The sequence below is a fragment of the Parasteatoda tepidariorum genome, chromosome 9, assembly GCF_043381705.1.
Source record: "Parasteatoda tepidariorum isolate YZ-2023 chromosome 9, CAS_Ptep_4.0, whole genome shotgun sequence".
Lineage (NCBI taxonomy): Eukaryota > Metazoa > Arthropoda > Arachnida > Araneae > Theridiidae > Parasteatoda > Parasteatoda tepidariorum.
This window is the reverse complement of record NC_092212.1, coordinates 15,670,497-15,695,415: the sequence shown is the minus strand read 5'-3', so window position 1 is coordinate 15,695,415 and position 24,919 is coordinate 15,670,497. Positions and strand designations below refer to the sequence as shown.

At 31.4% G+C, this 24,919-nt stretch overlaps 2 protein-coding genes across 2 annotated transcripts in view; one reads left to right on the top strand and one right to left on the bottom strand.

Annotated features, from left to right (window-relative positions):
• Positions 1-24,919, bottom strand: part of LOC107447849 (protein-tyrosine sulfotransferase) — a 59,454-nt gene that overhangs the window by 21,382 nt on the left and 13,153 nt on the right. The gene's annotated exons all lie outside the window — the stretch shown is intronic.
• Positions 23,253-24,919, top strand: part of LOC107440996 (mitochondrial ribosomal protein L51) — a 53,650-nt gene continuing 51,983 nt past the window's right edge. The window contains exon 1 of the mRNA XM_071185964.1: positions 23,253-23,487. Coding sequence (XP_071042065.1) covers positions 23,406-23,487 — 82 coding nt within the window. The 5' untranslated portion in view covers positions 23,253-23,405. The remainder of the gene's footprint in view (positions 23,488-24,919) is intronic.

Sequence of the window (24,919 nt, the reverse complement as noted above, 5' to 3'; positions counted from 1 at the left end):
GGATGTAAACATCGACCCTGGTCTTTAATAGGTTACATGTATAGTCTTTTATTGGTTTATAAGGTAACGTTACTATACCCTTAATAAACTTTATTTGTGAAGTTGGGATTTCACCAAAAGAAGGTTCATTTTTTTAGGGTTCCGCAGCAGCCGAGAAAAATTGGAAGACGTGAATATTAATAATAGCTTAATTTTAATTCTACACCTTGTGGGGGATCTTTAAAATAGAATTTGCAGGTTAATAGTTCCAACTGCAAGGATTAACTAAACTTAGATAAGATATTCCTCCTGTCAGAACAACAATTTAATAAATGCATTTGTGTAAATATTTAAAATTTAACATTTCTTAGCTGATCGGTAAAATTACAAATAAAGTGAAAGCCAAAACTCAAATATTGTTTAAGCTTTAAACTTAATTTAACCTCCACTTTTAATTTTTTAGGATGCTTCTATTACTTAATCACTATATTTAATTTTAAAATTTTATAAGAAAAGCGTTTAAATTGTGCTATCAAAATTATCAAACCCTGAACTTTAATTCATACTTTTATATAAAACGGCCATATCAAAATCAGTTCTAAGCCTTTTTGAGTTATCTGACTTCGAAATTTAATTCAATTTTTAAAAAGAGTAAGCATTAGTGAAGACATGTCAGCCACAGGTGTTAGATCTTAACGTCGCACTAAAAAAAACACTAATGAACTATTGGCAACCAGTTGACATAGGTTTCTTTCGATACAAACATTCGTTTGTCAAAATATTACAATGTACAAACACTTTAATCTCTGATATCAAATCTATTTACTAATATACCAGATAAAGTCATCAACGGTTAAATCAATGATCAAATTCTTCAAATGAGATATAATTTGTGAAGTTAGATGACAACGTAATTTATGATTTATTTATGTGTTTTCATCACTCAGTTTTAAAACTCCACGAAGATTTTCGATAAAGTAACTGCGTTTATTAGATGATGCAGAGATTAGAACAGTTCTTCGTGGCTGATGTGTTTATATCGCTAAATAAACAAACGGTGTTCACAGGAGATGCAAAGAGCTATCGGATTATGCTGATTGATGTAAAGAAGAGATTATACTGATGTTCATATATTTCAATAGGGCATTGTTGAGTTTTACTTTTTTAGAACTTTAAAATATTTTATTTTTCTCCCTCTTATTTTTAATAATCATCAAATAATCAGGGTTGACAACTTCCCCTTTCAGTGTTATAAGTCATTAAGTTTTATGGTTAAGTTTGTATTGCACAAATCATAGCGCATAAAAATCAATCAAAGTAATAATTGAATCCTAAACTTTACTACCAGTTCATATACGTGTCTTAGAAAAATTTCTTCCAGTGGTAACTAAGTTACATACGAAAAAGTCTGGGAGACGTCATTTGTTTCTTATGTCAAAACAATAATTGACGTGCCTCAGACGTCTTCAACACAGAGATGCTAACTTGCCCCGAATAAATATTATATAAATATTTTAAAGTGGTAGTTTATCAATTCTGATTCTTGGTTTAATAAACTCAATTTAGTAGATTATTATCCACCACTATTTCTAAATAATTCATAGGCTGATATATTTCCCCACTTTGTAATAATTATGCCATGCTATACCTTTTAAAAAGCAAGCAAAAACTGTTAAATGTATGCAAAATTTATTTTGTAGCTATTTACTGTTTTTTTTTAAAATATTTTGCGTGTCCGGAACATTTGGCATCTCTGTCAACATTCCGTCGCTAGTTGTTGTTTACAGTGCAATCAAAGATCATTTCTTTATCAAGAAATGATATGTCAATATTTAATGTTTCACTGTAAGATTCCTTATTGCGTAAGTTTGATTTGAAGTTATTTACCGTACCACTACTTATAAATGGTTTTTTGTTTGTTTGTTTTATTTGTAAGCAGTATTGAACTGCCAACTCAATTCTGAGTTTACGACAATCAATACTCAACTCTAGTCTGGTAATTTTGAATCCAATCCGGAAAACAAGTCCTGGATCAAGATTAGGGACAAGTTAGTCATTATGAAGGACTTTTTCATGGAAAAAACCTGCATTTGCTTTACATGGAGAGGGAAACCACGAAAACCTCCCACGGATAGCCCGACGGCTAGGAGATTCTAACCTCTGATTCATCTACCACAGAAAATATTTTATGTCAGCACTGTGGTTGGAGAGAGCCAGAAGCAGAATTCGCATTAAACAGCCAACACTGGGATTCGAACCTGGGTCACCTCACTGGGAGGTGAACACTCTATCCTCTGAGAGAAGGTTCATAAGAAACGCCACTTTATCACAGCTCTCTATCAGTCTGGTGTAGCTAGACTGACTGCCTTGTGTATTTCTAAGTTTTTTAATTTATGTTTAAGTTGTTTATATTGGACAAAATTCAAATCCTAAAATTTACTAACACTCCAAATATTCAAAAAAAAATATTCAAAAAAAATATTCCGAAAATCCAAACGAGTTAGCAGGTATGCAAAATAAAATCTCTTATTAATAAATAATTGTTACAGACACGTGTGTTAAATATAAGGGCGGTCAATAAACGCTTATCAAGTTCAAAAGCAGATAGCATAACATCGAGTAAGATATCACAAAAAATAAATTCTTCCAGGGTGTAAAATCCAGGGTCAACACGCTACAAAGCGTTTAGCGGATAGGCCATTGAGGCCCCTAGGAAAATTTATCTTTTAATTTTTGACTTCATATTAAGCAAATTTGATTACAGTGGTTTTGCTCAACACGACGTATAAAGTCTTGGTGACTATGGGGCTAGAGCGTTCACCTTTCAATTAAATGAACCGTTTCGAATCCCAGCGATGGCTGGTCGATACGAATTATGAACCCAGCTCGCACCGACCACAGAGCTAACATAAAATATTATCATTGGTAGACGGATCATGGGTAGACGGTCCACTTGCCGTCTAGCTAACCGTGGAAGATTTTGGTGTTTTTTTTTTCTTTCCATGTAGCGCAAATGCGGGTTAGTTCGATCAAAAAGTCTTCTATTAGACAAATTTCTCCCAATACTTGAAGAGGAGTTCCCTTGTTCCTCTGGATTGGGTTCGAAATTACAAGGCTACTGAGTTGAACATTGGTAGTCATAATTCCAAAAATTGGGTCGGCTGCTCAACGACTGTTATAAAACATGACGCTTAAATAATTTGAACACATATATAAAATCTACCAGTGTTTAACACGTTCACGCCGTGTGCTGCATCTGAAAGCGGGATAGAAAAGTGAAAATCCTGGTAGAAGAACAATTTCAATATTAGATAGTATTCGGGAGGAGATAATCTATTCTCAACAATAACAATTCACTGTAAGGAAATTAATAACGGCGGAGAAGCAATTCAATATAAAAATTGCATCCGTTAAAAACAATTGGTAGTTATGATTTTTATTATTCCCGGAAAAAAAACAAAAAAAATGAAATTTTTTTGTTACCAGTTTTTACCTCGATGTGCCGCCCAATGAGACAATCTAGCGTGACCCACCGGTGAACGTGCTAAGGTACCCCGAGAAGCGTCTCTCAGAGTGTTGGTAAAATACAACAAAAAATGTATATCTTAGTGTTCCGTTCAGTACTATTTCAGTATATCTTCAGCAGAAATCAGAGTAGATTGCTTCTCTGCATTCTAATTTCAAATATGTGCTTGCAAAAATTTTTCAAGTGATACCAGTTTCTAAAAAATTATCAAAGTATTTTTGTAGTTTTAATTTTTCTTCGAGTATTGTTCGATTATAGCTTCCAACAATTAGGAATTGTCCGCTGTATTTTATTTTTATATTGAGAGTGGTAATGAAGGGTATAAATTTGTTTTTATATCTTAGATTTATAAATTTAGTCTAATATGATTTTGGCCACCACTAAATACAAATAAATCAAGGTTATATATAAGAGTAAGTTATTTTAGGATTCTGATAGGGTTTCTGTAAGGTAAGAATAAGGTTTGTCTTTACAGTGGTCTGATCGAACTACCGATAAGAGATCGAGATTGGCCAGGTACTTCATCTCATCTATTATTAGTTAACACGTTGAATGCCATGAGGGTCATTGGTGACCGGCACAGAGTTTGTTCGTATCTCCACGGGGGTCACCGGTGACCGACGAAGTCAAGATTATTAGAAACACATAATTCGAGTAAATTCTTAATTTTTTTTATATTACTAAAATGGTTTGAAGAAATTAATGCAATATAGAACACACAAAAATAGTTTTATTTATATACACAGAGATGCCAACTTGCTCCAACCAGCTAAAATATATTTTCAAGTGGTAGTTTATTAATTGTGATTCTTGGTCTAATAAATTCAATTTAGTAGATTTTTACCCACCACTATTTCTTAGCAATTCGTGGGCTTATATAAATCACCACTTTTTTCTGATATGTTATGCTTACCTTTTTAAAAAATAGAAAAATCGGTCATATTTGTGAATTTTGTTAGCCAGACAGTCAAGCCATGTAATATTAGCGTGGCATTCAACGTGTTAACGTAAATGAGTGTAAGCAAAGACGCCAGCTTGTTCCGGACAGCGGATACACATTTTGAGAAGTAGCCATTTAACCGGTTAACGCCCAGCGTCATATAATTAGGACAGTTCCTATTTTCAAAAACATTCATTGTGGTGGGAAACTTTTTTCAGAATTTTTATTTATCTGGGTGAATTAAAAGATTCTCAGATACCACAATGATTTAGTTACATCTGACTAGATCTAGAATTAAAAGGAGCAAGTACTTTTTGATCTATCAAAGACTTTTTGAATGCTCTAACAGTAAAAAAATCAATTAATTTCGATAATATATTACACCACCTTTTCCATAAAACCACTTCTTGTATCATTTCAACATATAAAGTCGGGACAAAACGGGTTAATGTATGAATCTTGGATTAGTAAATTCGATACATAGGATTTTAACTCACCACTACTTAAAAATAATTTAAAAAGTTGATGTGATGCACCACTTTGTTACAGTTATGCTACGTCTTTTAAAAAGATGGCAAAACTAACCTAAAATCTGTGAAGTTTAGTTTGCAGTTCTTTACCGATTTTTTTAAAATATTTTGCCAAATATGGAGCAGTTGGCATCTCTGTCTAAGCCATAGCAATTTGTAAAAGTTAATTTAATCTGTAACAGTACTTCGATTTGTCTTCCAATCTCACTTGGGAACTACTTCTTCGGAAAGAGTATAAGTTGGCGGTTCTGGTTAAAGGTTAAATAATGTAAAATACTATATTAAGTTTGAATACATTTTTACGTTATTTTTTACGTATTTTTAAAATTTAAGAACAAAAATGTTGGTTTTTTAAAGGGATGTATATTTATAATCGTATGTGTATGTTTGAGGGTAAAATATGAGAGGAATGATTACTGAATCGGTAAATAATAAAAGTATTTCCACCAATATGGGAATGAAACTTCAAATAGAAACGTTAACAAAACATAAATACTTATGTTTCATTAGCGTTACTGTGTAAACTTTCACATTGACTTAAATCTCTGACTAAACTAAAAATATTCCGGAAGTTTGTAAACGCTTCAAACATTAAAGATTTTTTTTTTTTACTGTATAATTAACAATCGTGTGAAACATCGATTTCTCGCGTTAAAAAACACAATAACAGATTTTTATTTCTTCTTTTTCTTCGAAATTTTTCAGTTTGTTTCATGCGGTTGCGTGAAGAAAAAAAAAGAATTTCGCCTTTTAACATTACTTTTATGGAGTATTTGTTGGCATTACCGAGTAAAATAAATATGTTGCAAATACAATAGTATTCTGTTTGTTTTTAAGCGTTTTTAACTACATTCATTATTGGACAGAAAAGAACTACTCGTGTAATGTAAAGGGCGACACGAACGCTACTAACATAAATACAAAATAAGAAAATCAACATAAGAAAATTAAGCACTTTTTAAAATGAAATTTAAAAATAAATTTACACTTAAAAGGGGAACATAATTATTATTTTTCATTTTTTTAGAGGATCTTTTATTAATCCACAGCATTTATATAAAAGAAAACACTTTAATATAACTTCAGCCAACGCCTCCTACAACTGAAAGCCTCCTCACGGGTTTATTATAGCTAGTCCGATCAGACCATCAGCATACCTGCCAACTTTTAATCCCTTCCATTATTATTTTTCCCAGTGGTATTAAAATGGAATTAAAACTTCAATTTTAAGCAAACAAATACGTTGTATTTGAAATAACTTAAGTTGACAACCATGACAGTAACGCATGTTAATATATGTGCTTAATTTTTGTAAGAATAGTGGTGATAAATATCATTTAAAAATTAAGATTATAAAAGAAAAAATAGTATATAATTACTACCACTTTAAATATGAAAGTAAAATCTTCCGGAAAATCCGGAAGAGTTGGCAGGTATGCATCAGAGATGCCAACTTGCTCCGGACAGCAAATATATATTTCAGAGTGATAGTTTATTAATTGTGATTCTTGGTTTAATAAATTCAATTTAGTAGATTTTTATCCACCACTATTTCAAAATAATTCGTAGGCTTATTTAATTCAATACTTTATAGAATTAAGCTCATGCTACATCTTTTAAAAAGCAAGCAAAAATACTCAAATATTTGCAAAATTTACTTTGTAGTTATTTACCGTTTTTTTTATTGTATTGGCGTGTCCGGAGCATAATGAAGGTAAACCAGTTTACGAAAGAGCCCTTTAACCCTTTCGCTCCGACTGTCACAAATACGTGCCATCATAAAACCGTATCAATCAGAGTAAAAAAATAAAACTGGTAATCAAAGTAATTTCTTTAGCAGTTTATTTGTGGGCGGAGTCATAATTTTTTCATTTATTTAATTCACCATTACTTTGTTCGAAATAAAACTATTTAGTTATACTTTGAATTAACATTGATTATATATATGATTAAACTAACAATAATTAAAGTAAACGCAAAGTAAGTCTGTCAAATTAGCAACGACTACATTTAAGTTACCGTTTTTTATTTAATTACGACTTGATTCTGATTTTGTACGAATGCTTTTCTGAATCACCAGTCCCCAAGGGGTTAATACAGAATCTAGTAAGAATAAAAAAGAGGTAGCAAATAAGTCTGAAAATTTGTTTAATTTATGAATATGATTGACTCGTCCATCACCTCCAACATCAGAAAGCCTCCACACGGTTTCTTATAAGTAGTCTGCGCAGATTATTTAAAGAGCGAACCACTTGTGTGCATTAACCCAAATTCTATTTTAAACGTAGTTTTGACTTGATAGGAATTGGAGCGAAGTACCTGCCCGCGGAGCGGGCATCTCACTTCTTCATCTGGTCATTATGATAGTAGTTGTGACTATTGGCATGGGTTTTAAGCGTAGTTGAGAGAAATTTACTATATATATATTTGAGAATTGAATCTGTAGTGGTTGACAAGTAAATAAAACAAACCCATTATATTCATAAATTAAGCAAATTTTTAGACATATATTTGCTACCACTTTCTAATTTTTAATAGATTTCATATTCAATGGTTCTTTATCTAATTGGTTTACCATCACAGTGGTCTGATCGGACTACGTACAAAAAACAGTGTGGAGGCTTTCAATTATAGGAGGCGTTGGCTCCTCTCATTTACTTGTCTACCACTACAGATTCAATTCTTAAATATATATGATAAATTTCTCTCGCTTTTTAAAATAGAATTTGGGTTCATGCAAGACACCAATTCTTTTTTGAAATAGTCTAATCAGAATACTTATATGTCATGACGGAAAAGAGCAAACACTGGTATGAAAAAAATTTCTTTTTTTAGCTTACTTCAAGAAGAGTAAAATATCCATGATTTTTTCAAGCCAATATATTTCAAACTATCAATGTGTGATGATTCTTCAAAAAACAATTACCTTTTCCACTTACTTGAGAGTGGCATTTCAGACTACTATGAGAGACAATCTGTCATTCACCTAATTGTTAAACTATTACCAACTCTTAAAAATAATTAAAACAAGAGTGATTGTAATTTAACCAATTAATACCTTGTTTTAGGTTACCTTTGATTTTTGTTTGTGTTGTTCTTTATTTTCCCCTTCTCTTATTTCTAATTAACAACAAGACACCAATTTAACTAACTATTTCTGTTTAATTAAACCTATTGAGTCAGCAACTATCACATAATTACTGAGGTGATCCCATTGGTCATCTTCATGCATAAATTCTAAGTTTCCGCAGTTACTTATCGAGAAAAGCTAAATAGTGAAGATCACATAGCTGTCAACTCTTTCGTCCGGGAATTTTAGATTTAAAAACCAAAGCTTTCGGAATCTCTGTTAATTTTGCCAACATTTAAAAAACCCCATCACGTTTAAGTTAGATCAAAGTGGCATTGCATATGAACTTATGAATCATTTATGTGTAGTGGTGTAGAAAATAAGCTCAAATGAATAAAACATATTACATTAAAACATAAACTAAGATACCACTAGAATAAATTTTTACAAAAAGCGTGGAAAGCAGGCAGCCTAGCTTTATATGATACGCCATTTTGTTTCAGATAACCCATGTTGAACCTTCTAATAGTTAGCAAAATTAGAGTAATATTGGAAAATTTCATTTTTTATTCTCAACCATTTTTTTTTAAATATCTTGCCGTATCCGGAGTAGTTGCATCTCTGTATTAGGTTGTGACTTTGAAATTGTTGAATTTTTTAGTTCTCATCCCAAAAGACTTCAAAAGTGAGAAAGAGATTTAAAAAAATGAAAGAAATATGGAGTGTTTGGTAAAAAATGAAATAAGTGAAATAATGATTTTATAAAAAAGAAAAACATTCACTCTACAAAAGCAATCATCAATATGTTAAGTATTCGCAATCATACATCTCTTTCTTCATGCATGTTATATTGAGCTTTAAAATTCAAACTAATTCATTTTAATCGTTTAATAAATGACTATCACCGTGTTGCTTTTAGAAACATGTTGATGATTCATATTTTTTAATAAATTTTGTGCGTAGTCTCTTTACACGGTCGTGACGTATACGCTTTTGTTAACTTTAATGACGTTTTCTCAAAACAGTATTTTACGATATCATTATATGTGATAACTCCTTAATCTTTCATTAGCATGCAAGTAATATAAAATACATGTATACTAATACAAGACTTTATTAATTTATAGCTTGAAAAAGATTTAACTAATTACGTCTAGTTAACTACATCTTAAAATTACACAATTTTAAGACGTAGAAATCATTTCTTCATGACGAGCTATTAAAAAGTTAATATTTCAATTATAACATAATTTTCTGAAGATAATGAGTAATACAGATATGCAAACTGCTCCGGATTCTGCAAAATATTTAGAAAAACGATGAGCTATAAATTATTGATTTTCCGGTTAATTTTTTGTCAGCCTTATAATACGCTCAACGGTTTGAGTCGAGAAACTTACCTTGGCACTTGGGCAACGCCTCCACACGGTTTTTAATCGGTAGTACGATTAGACCATTATAAAGAAATCATTACGAAAGAGCCATTTATTAGAAAATCTAATATAATAAGATAGTGGTAGCAAATATATGTCTAAAAATTTGTTTAATTTATGAATAGGAATGGTTTGTCTTATTCACTTGTCAACCACTACAGATTCAATTCTCAAATAAATTTCTAATTTCATAAATTTCTCGCAATTACTTTTAAAATAGAATTTGGGTTCGTGCGCACAACTGGTTAATTTTTAAATAGTCTGCGCAGACTACTTATAAAATACTGTGTGGAGGCTTATGTCGCAAAGCGTCCCCTATTTCATTCATCGTGAACTTAAGTTCAGTTTGTGTTGAGTCTTTACGATAAAATTTGCAGTTGAAAACTATTATTTATTTTGATGGTTGTGATATGAGACGTCGAAGCTGAAATGTGCAGCTATTGGTCTATACGAGTATTTCTTGTCTCTTCTGTAGTGTTCAAAGTTTAATATTTCCTTAAAATTGGCTCTACTGCATTTTGTGGCTTTGTCGAAAAAATCAGCATTAAATTTATCGATATGCTGCGATATTCTGGATGAACCATCTGGCATAGGTGATTTTTCTTAGGATCTTGTTTTGACATTGATTTAGTTTTTTCATGAAGTGCTGTGGTATTGTTGACCAAGCTGGTGAGGCATTGGAAAGTTTTGGATGGATCATTGTAGTATAGAGTAATTTCTTTAATTTTAGAGACATATTCTAATTGTAAATTAGAGGTTGTACGACTATTATTATTGCTGCGTTTGATTTGTCTATAATGCTTTTGACGTGATCATTCCATGTGAGTTTGTCGTGTATGATTAGGCCAAGGTAATTTTATTTTTTAGCTATTGTTATTTGGATATTAAAAATTTTTGGTTGGCATTGTGAAGATATGTTTAATCTTCTTTTTGCATAGTTAGAATTAGTAATTTTCCGGCTTTAACTGTTGTTTTCCACGTGAAGCACCATTTTATATATTTGTCCCTATAGTTTCTGAAGGGTAAGGTTTGGATTTTATGAAGATTCCGGTGTCATCTGATTAGAAGGCGGTTATGCAGTTATTTATTTATTTGAAAATAATATATGCGTAAAGAATGTTTAATATCGCGACTTAACGGTAATAAAGTGGCAGATCACATAAGCCTTTGAGTTATTTAAAAGAAATGGTGTATTAAATCCCTATAAATCGAATTTACTAGACCAAAAACAGAAATGCCAACTTGCTCCGGACAGCAAATATATATCTTAAAGTGGTAGTTTATCAATTGTGATTCTTGGTTTAATAAACTCAATTTAGTAGATTTTTATCCACCACTATTTCTAAATAATTCATTGGCTTATATAATTCACCACTTTGTAAAATTTATGTTATGCTATACGTTTTAAAAAGCAAGTAAAAATAGTCAAATATTTGAAAATTTTACTTAGTTATTTACCGTTTTTTTAATTACTTTGGCTTGTCCGGAGCAGTTGGCATCTCTGCAAAAACCATACATTGAAAGACTAGGACTCGACAATATGTATCCGCTGTCGAGAGCAAGTTGGCACCTCTAGCAATAGTTCTTAAAAATACACTTATTAAGAAAATCTCAAAAACTTTCAGCAATCTACATGGCGTCATATCTGTTAAAACGAATAGAAATGTTTCAAATGTGATGACGTTCGATTACGTTAAAAAAAAATCTTGCGAACGAATCTCTTTTAGATCCCCATATAAACTGCGGGATAGCCCGAATTTGCGTGACTTTTTAATATCTTCATGAGTATAATACTCTGCGCTCGATCCCAATGTGAACTATGGAAACCGTCAACGTAAAGTGTGAAATAATAGCAATCGAAAATATTAATATATGTCTATTTATATGAGCTAGACCTATTTTATTAATATTGATTGCCATTGAATTCCTTTCATATACAAGAGGAAGCTTTCTTTTCAAATAAAATATAACATATATTTATATTAAATTTAGCAATTAAGAGCACTACTAAAGTTTCGCATTAACTCTTTGAAGCAGAACTTTTATTAAATTATTAAACTTATTTTTCATACACTTTCCGTTATTTTGTATTAGTTTAAGTCAAAATAAGAGAAAAAAAATTATGTTTATATTTTAATCATTTATGATTATGAATTACAGCAAAAAACACTGGTGTCTTTTTCTGCTTTAAAGGTAAAATTTTCCGAATACGGCTCACTTCGTAACAATAATTTTTCAAACATGCACTTATTTGCAGCTATTGTTATTCAGAATTTAATTTAATTTAAAACATAAATTATGCATAGACTTTTGAATATGAACTATGGTTTTTGGATTTTATATTTCAGTACAAATATAATACCAATAATCTAACAGAAAATTTCTAGTTTTTTTTTTCATAGTTGAGAAAACTAAAACATAATTAGTATGTAAACAAATGTAATTAGATCGACTAAAAAATGCATATAAAAGGGACACTTTGACCCATCTGCGTCAAAGGGTTAATGGTAATGTGTTATGATATTAAGTTAAAGTGTTACAGAAAATAATTAGTTAACTTTTCATTCGTTAACGTGAAACAAGAAGAATTTATATCAATCTCAAAACACTTATGAAATAATATTTTTATATTCAAAACTAGCTGAACATTAATTGAATAAAACAAAGAAAAAACACAATGGAACAACAATTTTTGTCTAAAAGTTTGTGAGTGACTTATGTAAGTAACATACCACATTCGAAATAGATTGTAGCGGAATCAAAATATATTTTAACGGAAATAATAGTCATTCCTTATTGTAGTTCTTCTCTCAGATGATTCATGAATGAAAATAATATCTAACAACTTAGTCACGAATAGAAAAAAAGGAAGAGCAATTCTTCGCGTACAACGATATAATTTATATTAATTAATAAATTGCTTTTTTTGGCTGAGGAGGTCATTCTTTTAATACTATAAATTTATGTCTCTTATGTCTTGTTCTCATTTAACGAAACAGAAAGAACAGCTGTTCATTATCACGAAATTCTCTCTTTTTTTACCCTCTTTTTTTATTGTCAAAGCTTTGCGGCACAAACAGAAAGATTGTCATTTATGAAATATTCCTTACGATCGCATTAGACAGCATTAGATTTATACAGCATGATTTTTCATAGAATCACAGTAGTACAGTTTATTATTTTTGTCAAAGAATCGAGTTGCTGAAGGCAAAACTAATAAACATGATACAGTTAGTATTTAGAACAATATTTCAAGTAGAACGTAAATTTATTTTTCTTATCTTGGCACGATGTCATCGCCAAAACTTGCTATTCTGTTTGCTATGAAGTTAACTGAATCAAAAAGGTTTCTTTATGGTAATGTAGTTATGTGATTGTTGCACCCAATCCATAAAAGAATTAAAAGATCAATAGCAAAATTTTGACAAAATTCAAAATTCTTTTTTTTAGTTTTCTCTGTACCACTGCTCAGTCGAAGTGACTAATACAGAGATGCCAACTGCTCCGGACACGCCAAAATAATTTTTAAAAAAACGGTAAATATTACGAAGTAAATTTTGCAAATATTTGACTATTTTTGCTTGCTTTTTAACCCTTTCGAGCCTAACGGGACACATACATCCCAAGCAAATTTCAAAAAAATCTTTTGGGACAGAAACGCTTCTCTGTCTAATGGGAGACTTTCCCACCAGTCTTGCCAATATTTTTGGATTTATTTTCATTCACAAAACATAGATGCATACCTGCCAATTATTCCGGAAGATTTTATTTTCATATTTAAAGTGGTAGCAATACCCAGGTTATTCCAATTAACTTTTTGAATTATAATGATAATTATAAATGAGTTTGACCACCACTACATATGATAAATTACAATAAATATAAGCATAATAATCCTTGCGCAAGCGAATTTCAACGTGATCAAAATATAAATATATTTTTGAGTCAGATTGTTTTTCGTTTATTGTTTAACAACCACTCTGAAAATCCATTCTCGGAAAGAGTGAAAGTTGGCAGGTATGTAGATCGCACTACCGTATATTATGTTACTAAAATTGTTCTGTTGTAAAAAGGAAAACTCGTCGGTATATACCTACGAATTATTTAAAAATAGTGGTGGATAGAAATCTACTAAATTGAATTTACTAAATCAAGTATCACAATTAATAAACTACCGCTTGAAAATATTTATTCGCTGTCCGGAGCAAGTTGCCATATCTGCTAATACAGTGCAAAAAAGAGTTCCTAACCCAATGGATTATCAACTCCATTCGTATAAGTTTAAATAAGAATCCATTAGTGCGAGCAGTAAAACTGCAAANTTCTGTTGTAAAAAGGAAAACTCGTCGGTATATACCTACGAATTATTTAAAAATAGTGGTGGATAGAAATCTACTAAATTGAATTTACTAAATCAAGTATCGCAATTAATAAACTACCGCTTGAAAATATTTATTCGCTGTCCGGAGCAAGTTGCCATATCTGCTAATACAGTGCAAAAAAGAGTTCCTAACCCAATGGATTATCAACTCCATTCGTATAAGTTTAAATAAGAATCCATTAGTGCGAGCAGTAAAACTGCAAAGTTGTCTGGCCTTTAGTCGGAATTTTTTCTACAAAAAAATGGTAGAAAATTTAAGATTCAACTTGTGAATTAAAATAACATTGACTGCTGATATATTTAAACAAGACCATGCATACCCTCCAACTTATGAAGATTTTGAAAATAATTCTTTCTAGTGGTAGCGAACCAAATAGAAATTTTTAAAGTAAATGGATCTCTCATAAAACTTTTATCAGAACTTAAGAATCTAGCCATATGGCCTGCACTTTTATAAGTAATAGTGGACAAGTTACGCTAAAATTAATTTTTTTAAATATTAAGACAGCGATTCTCAACCTGTGGGGCGCGCCCCCCTAGGGGGGCGCGAGCACACTAGAGGGGTGGCGCGAGAATATTCAAGAGAAAATATTATTTAAAAAAATTGATTAACTGGATGAAAGGAAAGAGCACATACTAATAGAAAACAAAATATATTTCGACATATTTAATAACTTATTAAAGTGAAACAACTTATTAAATCAAAACTTAAGGTGCTTTGAGGATTTTTCCTAATTTTCTGATTAAGTCTGTGTGGCTGAATTTTTTTCTGCAACATCTTACATCTATCTCTAATATATACCACGTATACTTTTAATTGTAAAATAAAATTTCATTTATTTTGTAGTACAATTTCAAAATTGTAGCTTCTGCGACTAAGGTTTCCCACAGGTTCCAAAGGTGAGCCATATATTGAAATCACTTTTTCACATACTCAAATTATCTTTAGCAAAAACACTTGGACTGGCAAACGTCTTTTAAAAAAGCACTTTAAGTGTCTTGCTGGTAGGAACAAGTTTCCCGACTTTAAAAAATATATTTGTTTTTAGAGTGCGTAATTTGTTTATTGATTTTACATTGATAGTCCTTGTGTGAAGTCACTAGCTATTCTTTTGAGTTAACTCATTAGAATTAATTAAGAATTAGCCAGTTAATTTTTTCAAAAGGATTAACTAACAAGTAAGAGTTAAATAACCATACTAGAGTTAACTTACCTAACCCATAGCTAGTATAAAAATACCCAAATTTACAAGAAAATACCAGAATCGACCACGAAAACACTCATAACTACCACAAAAATAAAAAAAAATACCTGAAAAATAACTTTAAAATGCAAACAAAACAAAAAACTTGAAACAAAATATCGCAAACTCTACTTTAAGTGCAAAGAAAGTCAAAATATTATAAAAATTTAAAAAATACCAAAGTTTCACATTTGCTTAAAATAAATTAAATCAATTGGCATTCAATTCAATCATTCCTTTTTGAGAAATAATATGCTACGTAATGATTTATAATTAACACTTTTATAGATTTCATGTTTGTTTCCGAATGTGGCCCAAGTGTCCCCAAGGTGGCACCGGTGTCGCGCCACCTTGGGAACATGCATATGGTCTCTCTCACCATTTGCACGACTTAAAACTATTAATCTGATAGATTAATTCGAATTAAAGTAATGTGGTTAAAGAAAAAGAAATAAATTTTCAGAAAACATTTCATAACTAAAAGTTCTAAGAATTTAAACACATATAAATTACAATATCTTCTCACCCGGAAATTAGAATGACAACTGCAAAAATTAAATCACTTCATACAATGGAGGCCATTCAAGGAAATATCTTCCAATTAAGCCTCGTGCACCTCAGATACAAGATTTACAACGCAGCAAGGACATCTTATGATTCAAAATAAATTTAATTTTACTTCGGGGAGTGGGCTACGTTAGGAGCACTGGCCACCTTTGGCTTACCCCACCTTACTTAATCAAAACATAATAAATTTAAAAAATAAAAAAATTTAGTGACTTCCTTGGGCCTGTCTTGCAGAACAAAAATTTTTGAGGTGAGGTTTAATATTAGAAATAGCCACTGTCAGTTCTGTTTCTATATTTAGCCGCGATCTATATTTTGTCTTCAAAGAAGCCACAGCAGAAAATCCAGTTTCACAAAGGTAGGATATTGAAAATGGTAATAGAATGCAAAATGCCCTTGTTTTCAGTGCAGAAAAATTATCCTCCTGCCCAAAATTCAAATAGTTATTTATTACTAAATTGTATTTTGGTTTCGCCACTTGTCGTGAAGTCTATGAAGTTTCCTTCCTCAGCAATTGAGAGTCCTTCGGGAGTCTTATGAAATGGATTCCTAACCCACTCGTAACTTGCTATCAGTTTGTCGTCAGCAGGAAAATACTTTTTAAAATTCTTTGCCAGCATGGCAAAATGATTTTCAATGGTAACAAAGACATATTTTACGTGTTCTTCTTCAGCCTTTTAAGTTTTAGTACAATTATCCACATTTGCAAACATTGTTAAGTTTTTTTGCTTTAAATTTCTGCCCCACAATTCCAATTTTCTACAAAAAGCATTAACTTTATCACTTGTATCCAACATATGTGTATTTGCTCCTTGTAGTTGAAGATTCAAGTTATTTAATTTCTCGAATATGAAAATTCTCGGTTTCCGGTCTGTTATCGTCTTTTAAGAAAATGGCGATTTCTTCTCTTAATTCATAAACACGTTGCGGGAATTTCTCACGTGATAAGCATCTTGCTTCGCATTTAAATAGTAACTCTGAATGTACTGAACCCATGTCTTTACAAAGTGCGGAAAGATTCTCGTTCTCAGGGTTCTCATTTTTATGTAATTTTAAATGGTTACAACCGCAGTTAATACAATATTCAAACCAGGACTCATTTCTTTCGAAGCCAAAGCTTCTCTGTAGATCATGCAATGTGTCCAGACACATTGAGGCGATTTTTGTTTTACAAGTTCTTGTATACTTTTGAACCTTCCTGATGTTGAACGAGCACCATCGGTGCATATTCCGATGCAATTTCTACATGCTATGTTTGCCTCATTCATAACATCCTTTAAAATAGCAAATAATGCTAGCGCTGTTGTTTTGAGTTCTATTGATTTGCAGAAAAGTAGTTCTACTACTGACATAATATTACAAAATCAAACATAGGCAATTAAATGAGCATCTTTATTAATATATGTTGCTTCATCAAACTGTATTGAAAACATTTTGTCACGCAACATCGAGAAAAGCTGACACTACATTTTCAGCTGTATCACCAATTCGACAAGCAACAGTATCATTTGAAAGAGGTATGGACTGTAATTGTTTTGAAAAATGAACTCCAGACATAGTTTCTACAATCTCAATTGCTACAGGTTATTACTTTACTTTTGTTTTGGCAGCTAGTTAAAAATAATTTAAAGACAGAATTCAAAATACTCAATATACATTACTGTTGTATACATTTTACTGTAAGTGGGGGGCGCGATGAAAATTATGATTGAAAACTGGGCCGCGAATACTGAAAGGTAGAGAAACGCTGTATTAAGACATTAATTTTGCTACCGTCTGAAAAGAAGATTTCTGAAACTACGGAAATTCCGTAGCAGTTGGAGGGTATGAGACCATGATACACAAACAAGATTGCTTACTTTCTACGCTCTTTGAGAAAGTTTCTAAGTTTATGTTTTAAAGCATTATTCTTTGTTTTGTAGATTTTATTTAATGTTATTTTCCATTTTACTATATGCAAATGATTAAAACGTTTATATGAAATTTACCTTGTTCCAACTCTCTCATATATTTTAAATACTTTTTTTTAACGGCAAGCACTGAACATATCGTTCTTTGTCATGGAAAGTGTAGCTCGTTTTGCATTGCCTGGTGAGCACCTTGTGACCAAAGCCATAGAGGTGAGCAACATGACCCACGCCACACTGCCACAGAAATCCGTTCATAGGGTGAACCACATTCACACAACACACACAATAGAGGACAACACACAGAGAGAAACATCTGTGCCCTGAGCGGGATTCGAAGCATTGGCTTCGCAGTCAGGCACGCAAACCGCTTGGCTTCATGGCCGGCCAGCTTTCTCATAGTGAGGCTTTTAAAGTGTGAGAAAATTTATCAAAAAATATAAAAGCTTTAGTTTTTAAAACCTACCACTCTACAAAATATATATCCTAACCAGGAGATTTTATATTCACTCGATTATGCACTAAGGTTTCCAATTCTTTGCTACGTAGGTCGTGGTGGGAAGACATTTCTTTTTAGGAAAAAATACGTTAATATCATATAATTTTTTTTTATCTCAAATGTTACTTTCGAAGGACAGACAAGTGTATATTTATGTATATAAACTTATATATTCTTCTTAAATTCGTATATTATGACAAAAAAATAGACTACTGAAAATATCATCTCGAAAAAAAAAATATGTAGTTCTCGGAGCAAAACTAATTTTGGGTTTGAAATCCCCACATCCGAATCAGGTAAGATCAAGTATTTTCATAAATGCAGCAAAAAATTAATCTCCCTGTGTTATCATAATATCAGCAGATTAATTTCGGCTTTTGAAATGGAAAGATTTTATTTCAATATTATCATCTGCAGGTTCGACCTTTTTCTCATTTTTCCCCCCCATCTGATTTCTTTATTTTGTTGTATAAAAAAGACTCTTAAGGCAGAGCTATTTATTTTTAAACACTTACCCTCCTTATAAAACATTTCTAAAAGTATATCTTATCAAAATTATAAAGCTGAATTGGCAGAACACCGCATGGAACGAAAAGTAAAAGAAAGAAAAAAATTTACTGGGATACAGATTTTTACGGCATAAGGCTTTATTCTAATTCTATATCATACCATTTTATAAAATTCAAATTAAGTTTAAACATAAAGGTTTTGCGTATAATTTTTACAGACCTGCCAACTTTTAATCCCTTCCATTATCATTTTTCCCTGTGGTATTAAAATGGAATTAAAACTTCAATTTTAAGCAAACAAATACGTTGTATTTGAAAAAAATTAACTTGACAACCATGATAGTAACGCATATTAATATATAAGCTTAACTTTTGTAAGAATAGTGGTGATCAAAATCATTTAAAAATTAAATTTATAAAAGAAAAAATAGTATATATTTACTACCACTTTAAATATGAAAATAAAATCTCCCGCAAAATCCGGGAGAGTTGGTAGGTATGATTTTTATATACCTTGTGATAAAAAATTTTGACATAGCAAACATTAAACTTGAATTTTTACAATAATAATCTTTATCTGACTGCTTAGGGATCACAGTCAAGTTTGGTTTTATGAAGATTGTTTTGCAGACAGAGTCTGAAATTCTGTGCTCTAAGACTACCTGTCTTTCTATTTCAGTACATATATTGTTTGCTTATTGGAATTAAATACCTTTGCGTCCTGCAGTGGACTGATCGTAAGGACACGGTTCCCAGCAGAACAAGGAAATCAAGCATCACTGGCTGACTGCGGGTGACCACTTTGATCAGCCTGATTTTATGAATGCTATATTTTATGAATTCCATGCTGTTTAACGTATCTTTTTTGTTCAGAGTGGATCATCTCACGTGATTTGTTTGTCCAAAGATAATTGTCTGCTCGAGTTATTTGATACTTTGGGGACCGTTATGCACATTTGGTCAAATGCTATGAAGTTGTTTTGGCACCCAGAAAATAACCCAAAATATGTATTGTCTTTTAAAAACAACAGAAATTGTTTACTGAAAAACTATGAATTTGTTTTGAAAAATCATATTAAAAACTCATAATTTTTGGTTTATTTTCATAATTAATTTGGGTGAGGGATTTTCAAATCTGAAATAAGTTTTGTTCAGAAAAAAACAGATTTTTTTTTAAAAGAAATGGTTTTAGTTGCTCCTCTGTTTTTAGTTTAGATCACTTTTAGTCTGAATATACAAGCATAAAAAGAACGTATAGATTTATATACATATACACTTGTCTGTTGTTTTGAAAATAACACTCAAGACGGGAAACATATAAGTATAATATTTTAAATAGAAATGTATTATCACCTCCTTCTTCCCACCACTCCCTACGCAGCAGAGAAGTGGGGTAACTTAGTATCCACTTGACTGAATTTCAGAAAAAAATTAGAGAAAGTCCAATTCAAACAATTTTGGAGGTATACAAATGGAAGCAGTTAAAGATTAGAGCATAGTTTTCTGTAATATTTTTCGAAATAATTAAAAAAAAAATTTTTTAGTTTATTGTTTGTCTGATTGAACAAGTATAGGTTTACGTATAGGTTTGTATACATACAGGTACCCTTGTCTGCTCTTTTAAAAATAACACTTAAGACGAGAAACATATAACCTTAATGTATTGTATTATAAGTTTAAGTTTGTTATCGCTTAATTCCTACTAAGTAGCAGAGAAATGGGTACACTTAGTATACCTTCGAATGAAATTCAAAAAATTTTTGAGAAAATATCAAATTCAAACTGTAGCCTAGCAGATATACAAATGTACGCAGTGAAAGGCAAATGTTTAGTTTCCTGTAANAGGTATGATTTTTATATACCTTGTGATAAAAAATTTTGACATAGCAAACATTAAACTTGAATTTTTACAATAATAATCTTTATCTGACTGCCTAGGGATCACAGTCAAGTTTGGTTTTATGAAGATTGTTTTGCAGACAGGCTCTGAAATTCTGTGCTCTAAGACTACCTGTTTTTCTATTTCAGTATATTGTTTGCTTATTGGAATTAAATACCTTTGCGTCCCGTAGTGGACTGATCGTAAGGACACGGTTCCCAGCAGAACAAGGAGGTCAAGCATCACTGGCTGCGGGCGGGTGACCACTTTGATCAGCCTGAGTAGGGACCTAGGGTACTTGGTATCGGTTCTCGTTGAACTGTTCTACAGTAAAGTGCTCGACTTCGCCATCACTTCCTACATCAAAAAGCCTCCACACGGTCTTTCATAAGTAGTCCGCGCAGACTGTTTAAAAAGTGAACCAGTTATGCGCATGAACCCAAAACCTTTTAAAAAAGTAATTGAGAGAAATATCTCATATATATATGAGAATTGAATCTGTAGTGGTTGACAAGTGAATAAGGCAAACCAATAATATTTATAAATAAAACAAAGTTTTAGTCATATATTTCCTACCACTTTCTTATTTTATCTAGATTTTGTATTAAGTGACTCGTTCGGAAAGTGGGTATCCTTCACGATGGTCTGATCGGACTATCTGTAAAAAACCGTGTGGAGGTTTTCTGTTATAGGAGGCGTTGACTTCGCTCGGAGATCGTCAGGCTACCAAAGCAGGGGATCCATCCCCTGCTTTGGTAGCCTGAATTGATCAAACGCCTGATCAAAACTGCGATGCCTTGTCTTCGTATCATCCTCAGGCATGTTTCCCAGACCATCGCCAATAGCTCTAGTGTGACGTAAATAAAGTACATAGCTACATACAAATAGAAAGACAGATAGTAAAATATTAAGAAAAACAGCACGAAGGATCCAGGGTAACAGCGGGATTCAAACCGCTACCCCACGCTTTGCACAGCGTTTTACAGGCGATACCGGAGCCCCATTAGCATCTTATATTGGTAGTATATTCTTATTGGTAATATTCTGTATATTGGTAATCGTAATTGTGTTAATCCAAATTTATTAAAAAGAACTATTGAAGCAAAAATACAGGTCGACGGGCTACCAAAGCAGGGATGCCATCCCCGCTGCTGAGGAGCAAAATTGCAATGTCATGTCTTCGGATCATCCTCAGGGATGAGGGATGTCTCCGAGACCGTCGCCAATAGTCCATTGTGCAGCTCTAGTGCGACCTAAATAAAGTACCTATCTACCTACCTGAAGCATAAATTAGCTTATTATTTCAGCAAAAATTCCCTGGCAAACAGAAAAAATTGGTAGCTACGGAACTGTCACCAAAATATTTACCTAAAAATTGTAGAAAAAGTTCATCTGCCCTGTAATTTGAAATACTTATTTCACATGCCATATTTTAATTGTAACTAATAGTACTACTTGAAAATAAAAAGCATATATATTTTATGAATTTTATGAATTTCATGCTGTTTTATGAATGCTATATTTTGCTATATTTTATGAATCCCATACTGTTTAACGTATCTCTTTTGTTCAGAGTGGATCATCTCACGTGATTTGTTTGTCCAAAAATAATTGTCTCCTCGAGTTATTTGATACTTTGGGGACCGTTATGCACATTTGGTCAAATGCTATGAAGTTGTTTTGGTCACAAGAAAATAACCCAAAATATGTATTGTCTAGTAAAAACAACAGAAATTGTGAACAGAAAAACTATGAGTTTGGGTGAGGGATTTTCAAATCTGAAATAAGTTTTGTTCAGAAAAAAAAACAGATTTTTTTTTTAAAAAAATGGTTTTAGTTGCTCCTCTGTTTTTACTTTAGATCACTTAGTCTGAATATACCAGCATAAAAAGAACGTATAGATTTATATACATATACACTTGTCTGTTGTTTTGAAAATAACACTGAAGACGAGAAACATATACGTATAATATTTTAAATAGAAATGTATTATCACCTCCTTCTTCTCACCACTCCCTACGCAGCAGAGAAGTGGAGTAACTTAGTATCCACTTGACTGAATTTCAAAAAATAAAATTAGAGAAAGTCCAATTCAACCAACTTTGGAGGTATACAAATGGAAGCAGTTAAAGATTAAAGCTTAATTTTCTGTAATATTTTTCGAAATAATTAAAAAAAATTTTTTAGTTTATTGTTTGTCTGATTGAACAAGTATAGGTTTACGTATAGGTTTGTATACATACAGATACCCTTGTCTGCTCTTTTAAAAATAACACTTAAGACGAGAAACATATAACCTTAATGTATTGTATTATAAGTTTGTTATCGCTTAATTCCTACTAAGTAGCAGAGAAATGGGTACACTTAGTATACCTTCGAATGAAATTCAAAAAATTCTTGAGAAAATATCAAATTCAAACTGTAGCCTAGCAGATATACAAATGTACGCAGTGAAAGGCAAATGTTTAGTTTCCTGTAACATTTTTCAAAATAATAAAAAATAATCTGAAATAATTAAAAGAAAGATGACTTTAGCTATCTTTTTACTCGATTTCCTTTCATAAATTCAGAAACTTCTGAATTTAAAGATTCATATTAGGATAATCTCCGTCAAAATGTCAAGGTAAATCGAACTCCAAATATAGATTTTATAAAAATAATGTCTTGCGTAACTTTGAAGCTCTAGCGAATGCTCACGATTTATTCTAAAACTCAGTAATTGATTTCTGAAACTGTCGTCCAGATTGCTTCACAGAATAAATATATGATCACGAAAATGCCACTCATGCATATACATTTTGAATAAACTTCAAAAATTATTTAGTATATGGGAATAAAATTCTCATATTAAGCCCTTTTTAGTAGAACATATCTAATAAATGTACGTTTTGAAGTTTGAGAGGTATAAATCGTGTAAAATATTCAATCACGAAGTTTTGAAATGCATAAACAACCAATTTATATCATATTTTATTCGCAAAGGCGAATGAATAAATGTAAAGAAAATTGTTTTTTGAAGCGAGGTAAGTTCATACATTTTTTGTTTAAGTGTCTTTTAATATGAATGCGGTTTCATGAGTTCGGAAACAAAACTTAAATATCGCTTATAAAAAAAATTTACTCTCTTCCTTTATTAATTTTTTTTCATGATTCCTTATCGGTCGCCGTCCTACTCTACTTTTAGAAAGAATGAATAGAAAACTGTCCTTGAATTGAATTGAATTTAAGCTGTATCCAATTCTTTAAAATATTATTTTGTATGAAAACGCTCATAATCAAGTAAAGCCCATTTTTTTAATTTAAAAGCTAAAGGAAATTATCTCTAAGCGAAAGTAAATTGTAACAACTATTAAGCACCCAAACTATTTTTCATATGCTAAAAGACCTGACTCGTCCACCCCCAGTAGAAGATTTACCCCTTTTGTTTCCTTATCCCATAAAATTTCCTACTCTTCGAAAAATAAATAAAATACATAATTTTTATAATTTAATTACATTTTTAATCGAAACAAAATGATTACTTGGATTTAAAAATAAATCAACGGCACTTGAAATATAAATGTTAAACTTAGGAATGAAGAATGTGCTATAAAATGAGAAGTAATTTTACTTTTAAACAATTTATAATGATAATATATTTCAGGGGCCCTAAATTTTTTTCCAGCAATGAAACCATGAATGATTGAACCATTTCTGGTGGAACCCCGATTTATAAATAATATAGAATACAAAAACCATATAAAATGAAATATATAAAAACTGTTGTGAGTGTATTAATCAATAAAAGAAAGAGTTTGAAAACCTTTAGAATGAGAAATGGAATTTTTTCATCATTGCCCAGCAAGATGAAATGTGAAAGAAAAATTTCAAAAAAAGCATTCGAAATTGCAATGCCAAACAGTGCTGGTGGCCCTTACGATTTTTAAATATAGAGACAGTTTGGGGGCAAAATTGGACCTTAGGGCAAAATTATGATGTGATTAATTCAGGATACTGATAAATTTCAGGGGCTGTTTCTAATATATTTAACACCACAACTGCTTATTTTTTTTCGGAATTAGTTGTTGAAACGAAATTAGAAAATTAAATATGAGGGTGGCCACACCCGGAAGAAATTTTAAAAGTGGTGACAATTGTTTCGCACGAAAGATTTTTACTTCCCTTTAATTTTAGGAAAGTTTTCCAGGCATCAGCAAAATTCATGTTTTAATTTAAAATTCTTGGTTTAGTATATTTAATTCAAAGTTGTTTTCTCTATCGCTGCCTATGAATATTTTTAAAGTTTATACAAAATGCCATATAAATACGTTTTTCTTATGGTGAGTTTTTTATAATTTATGCAAAATATATCAAAGTTCTGCAAGTGTAATTATCTATTTTTTACCACTTTGCAGAAAGCAAAGCAGTTGTCCTCCCTGATCTACATTAATACGTTGAATGCCCCGCTAATTTTGC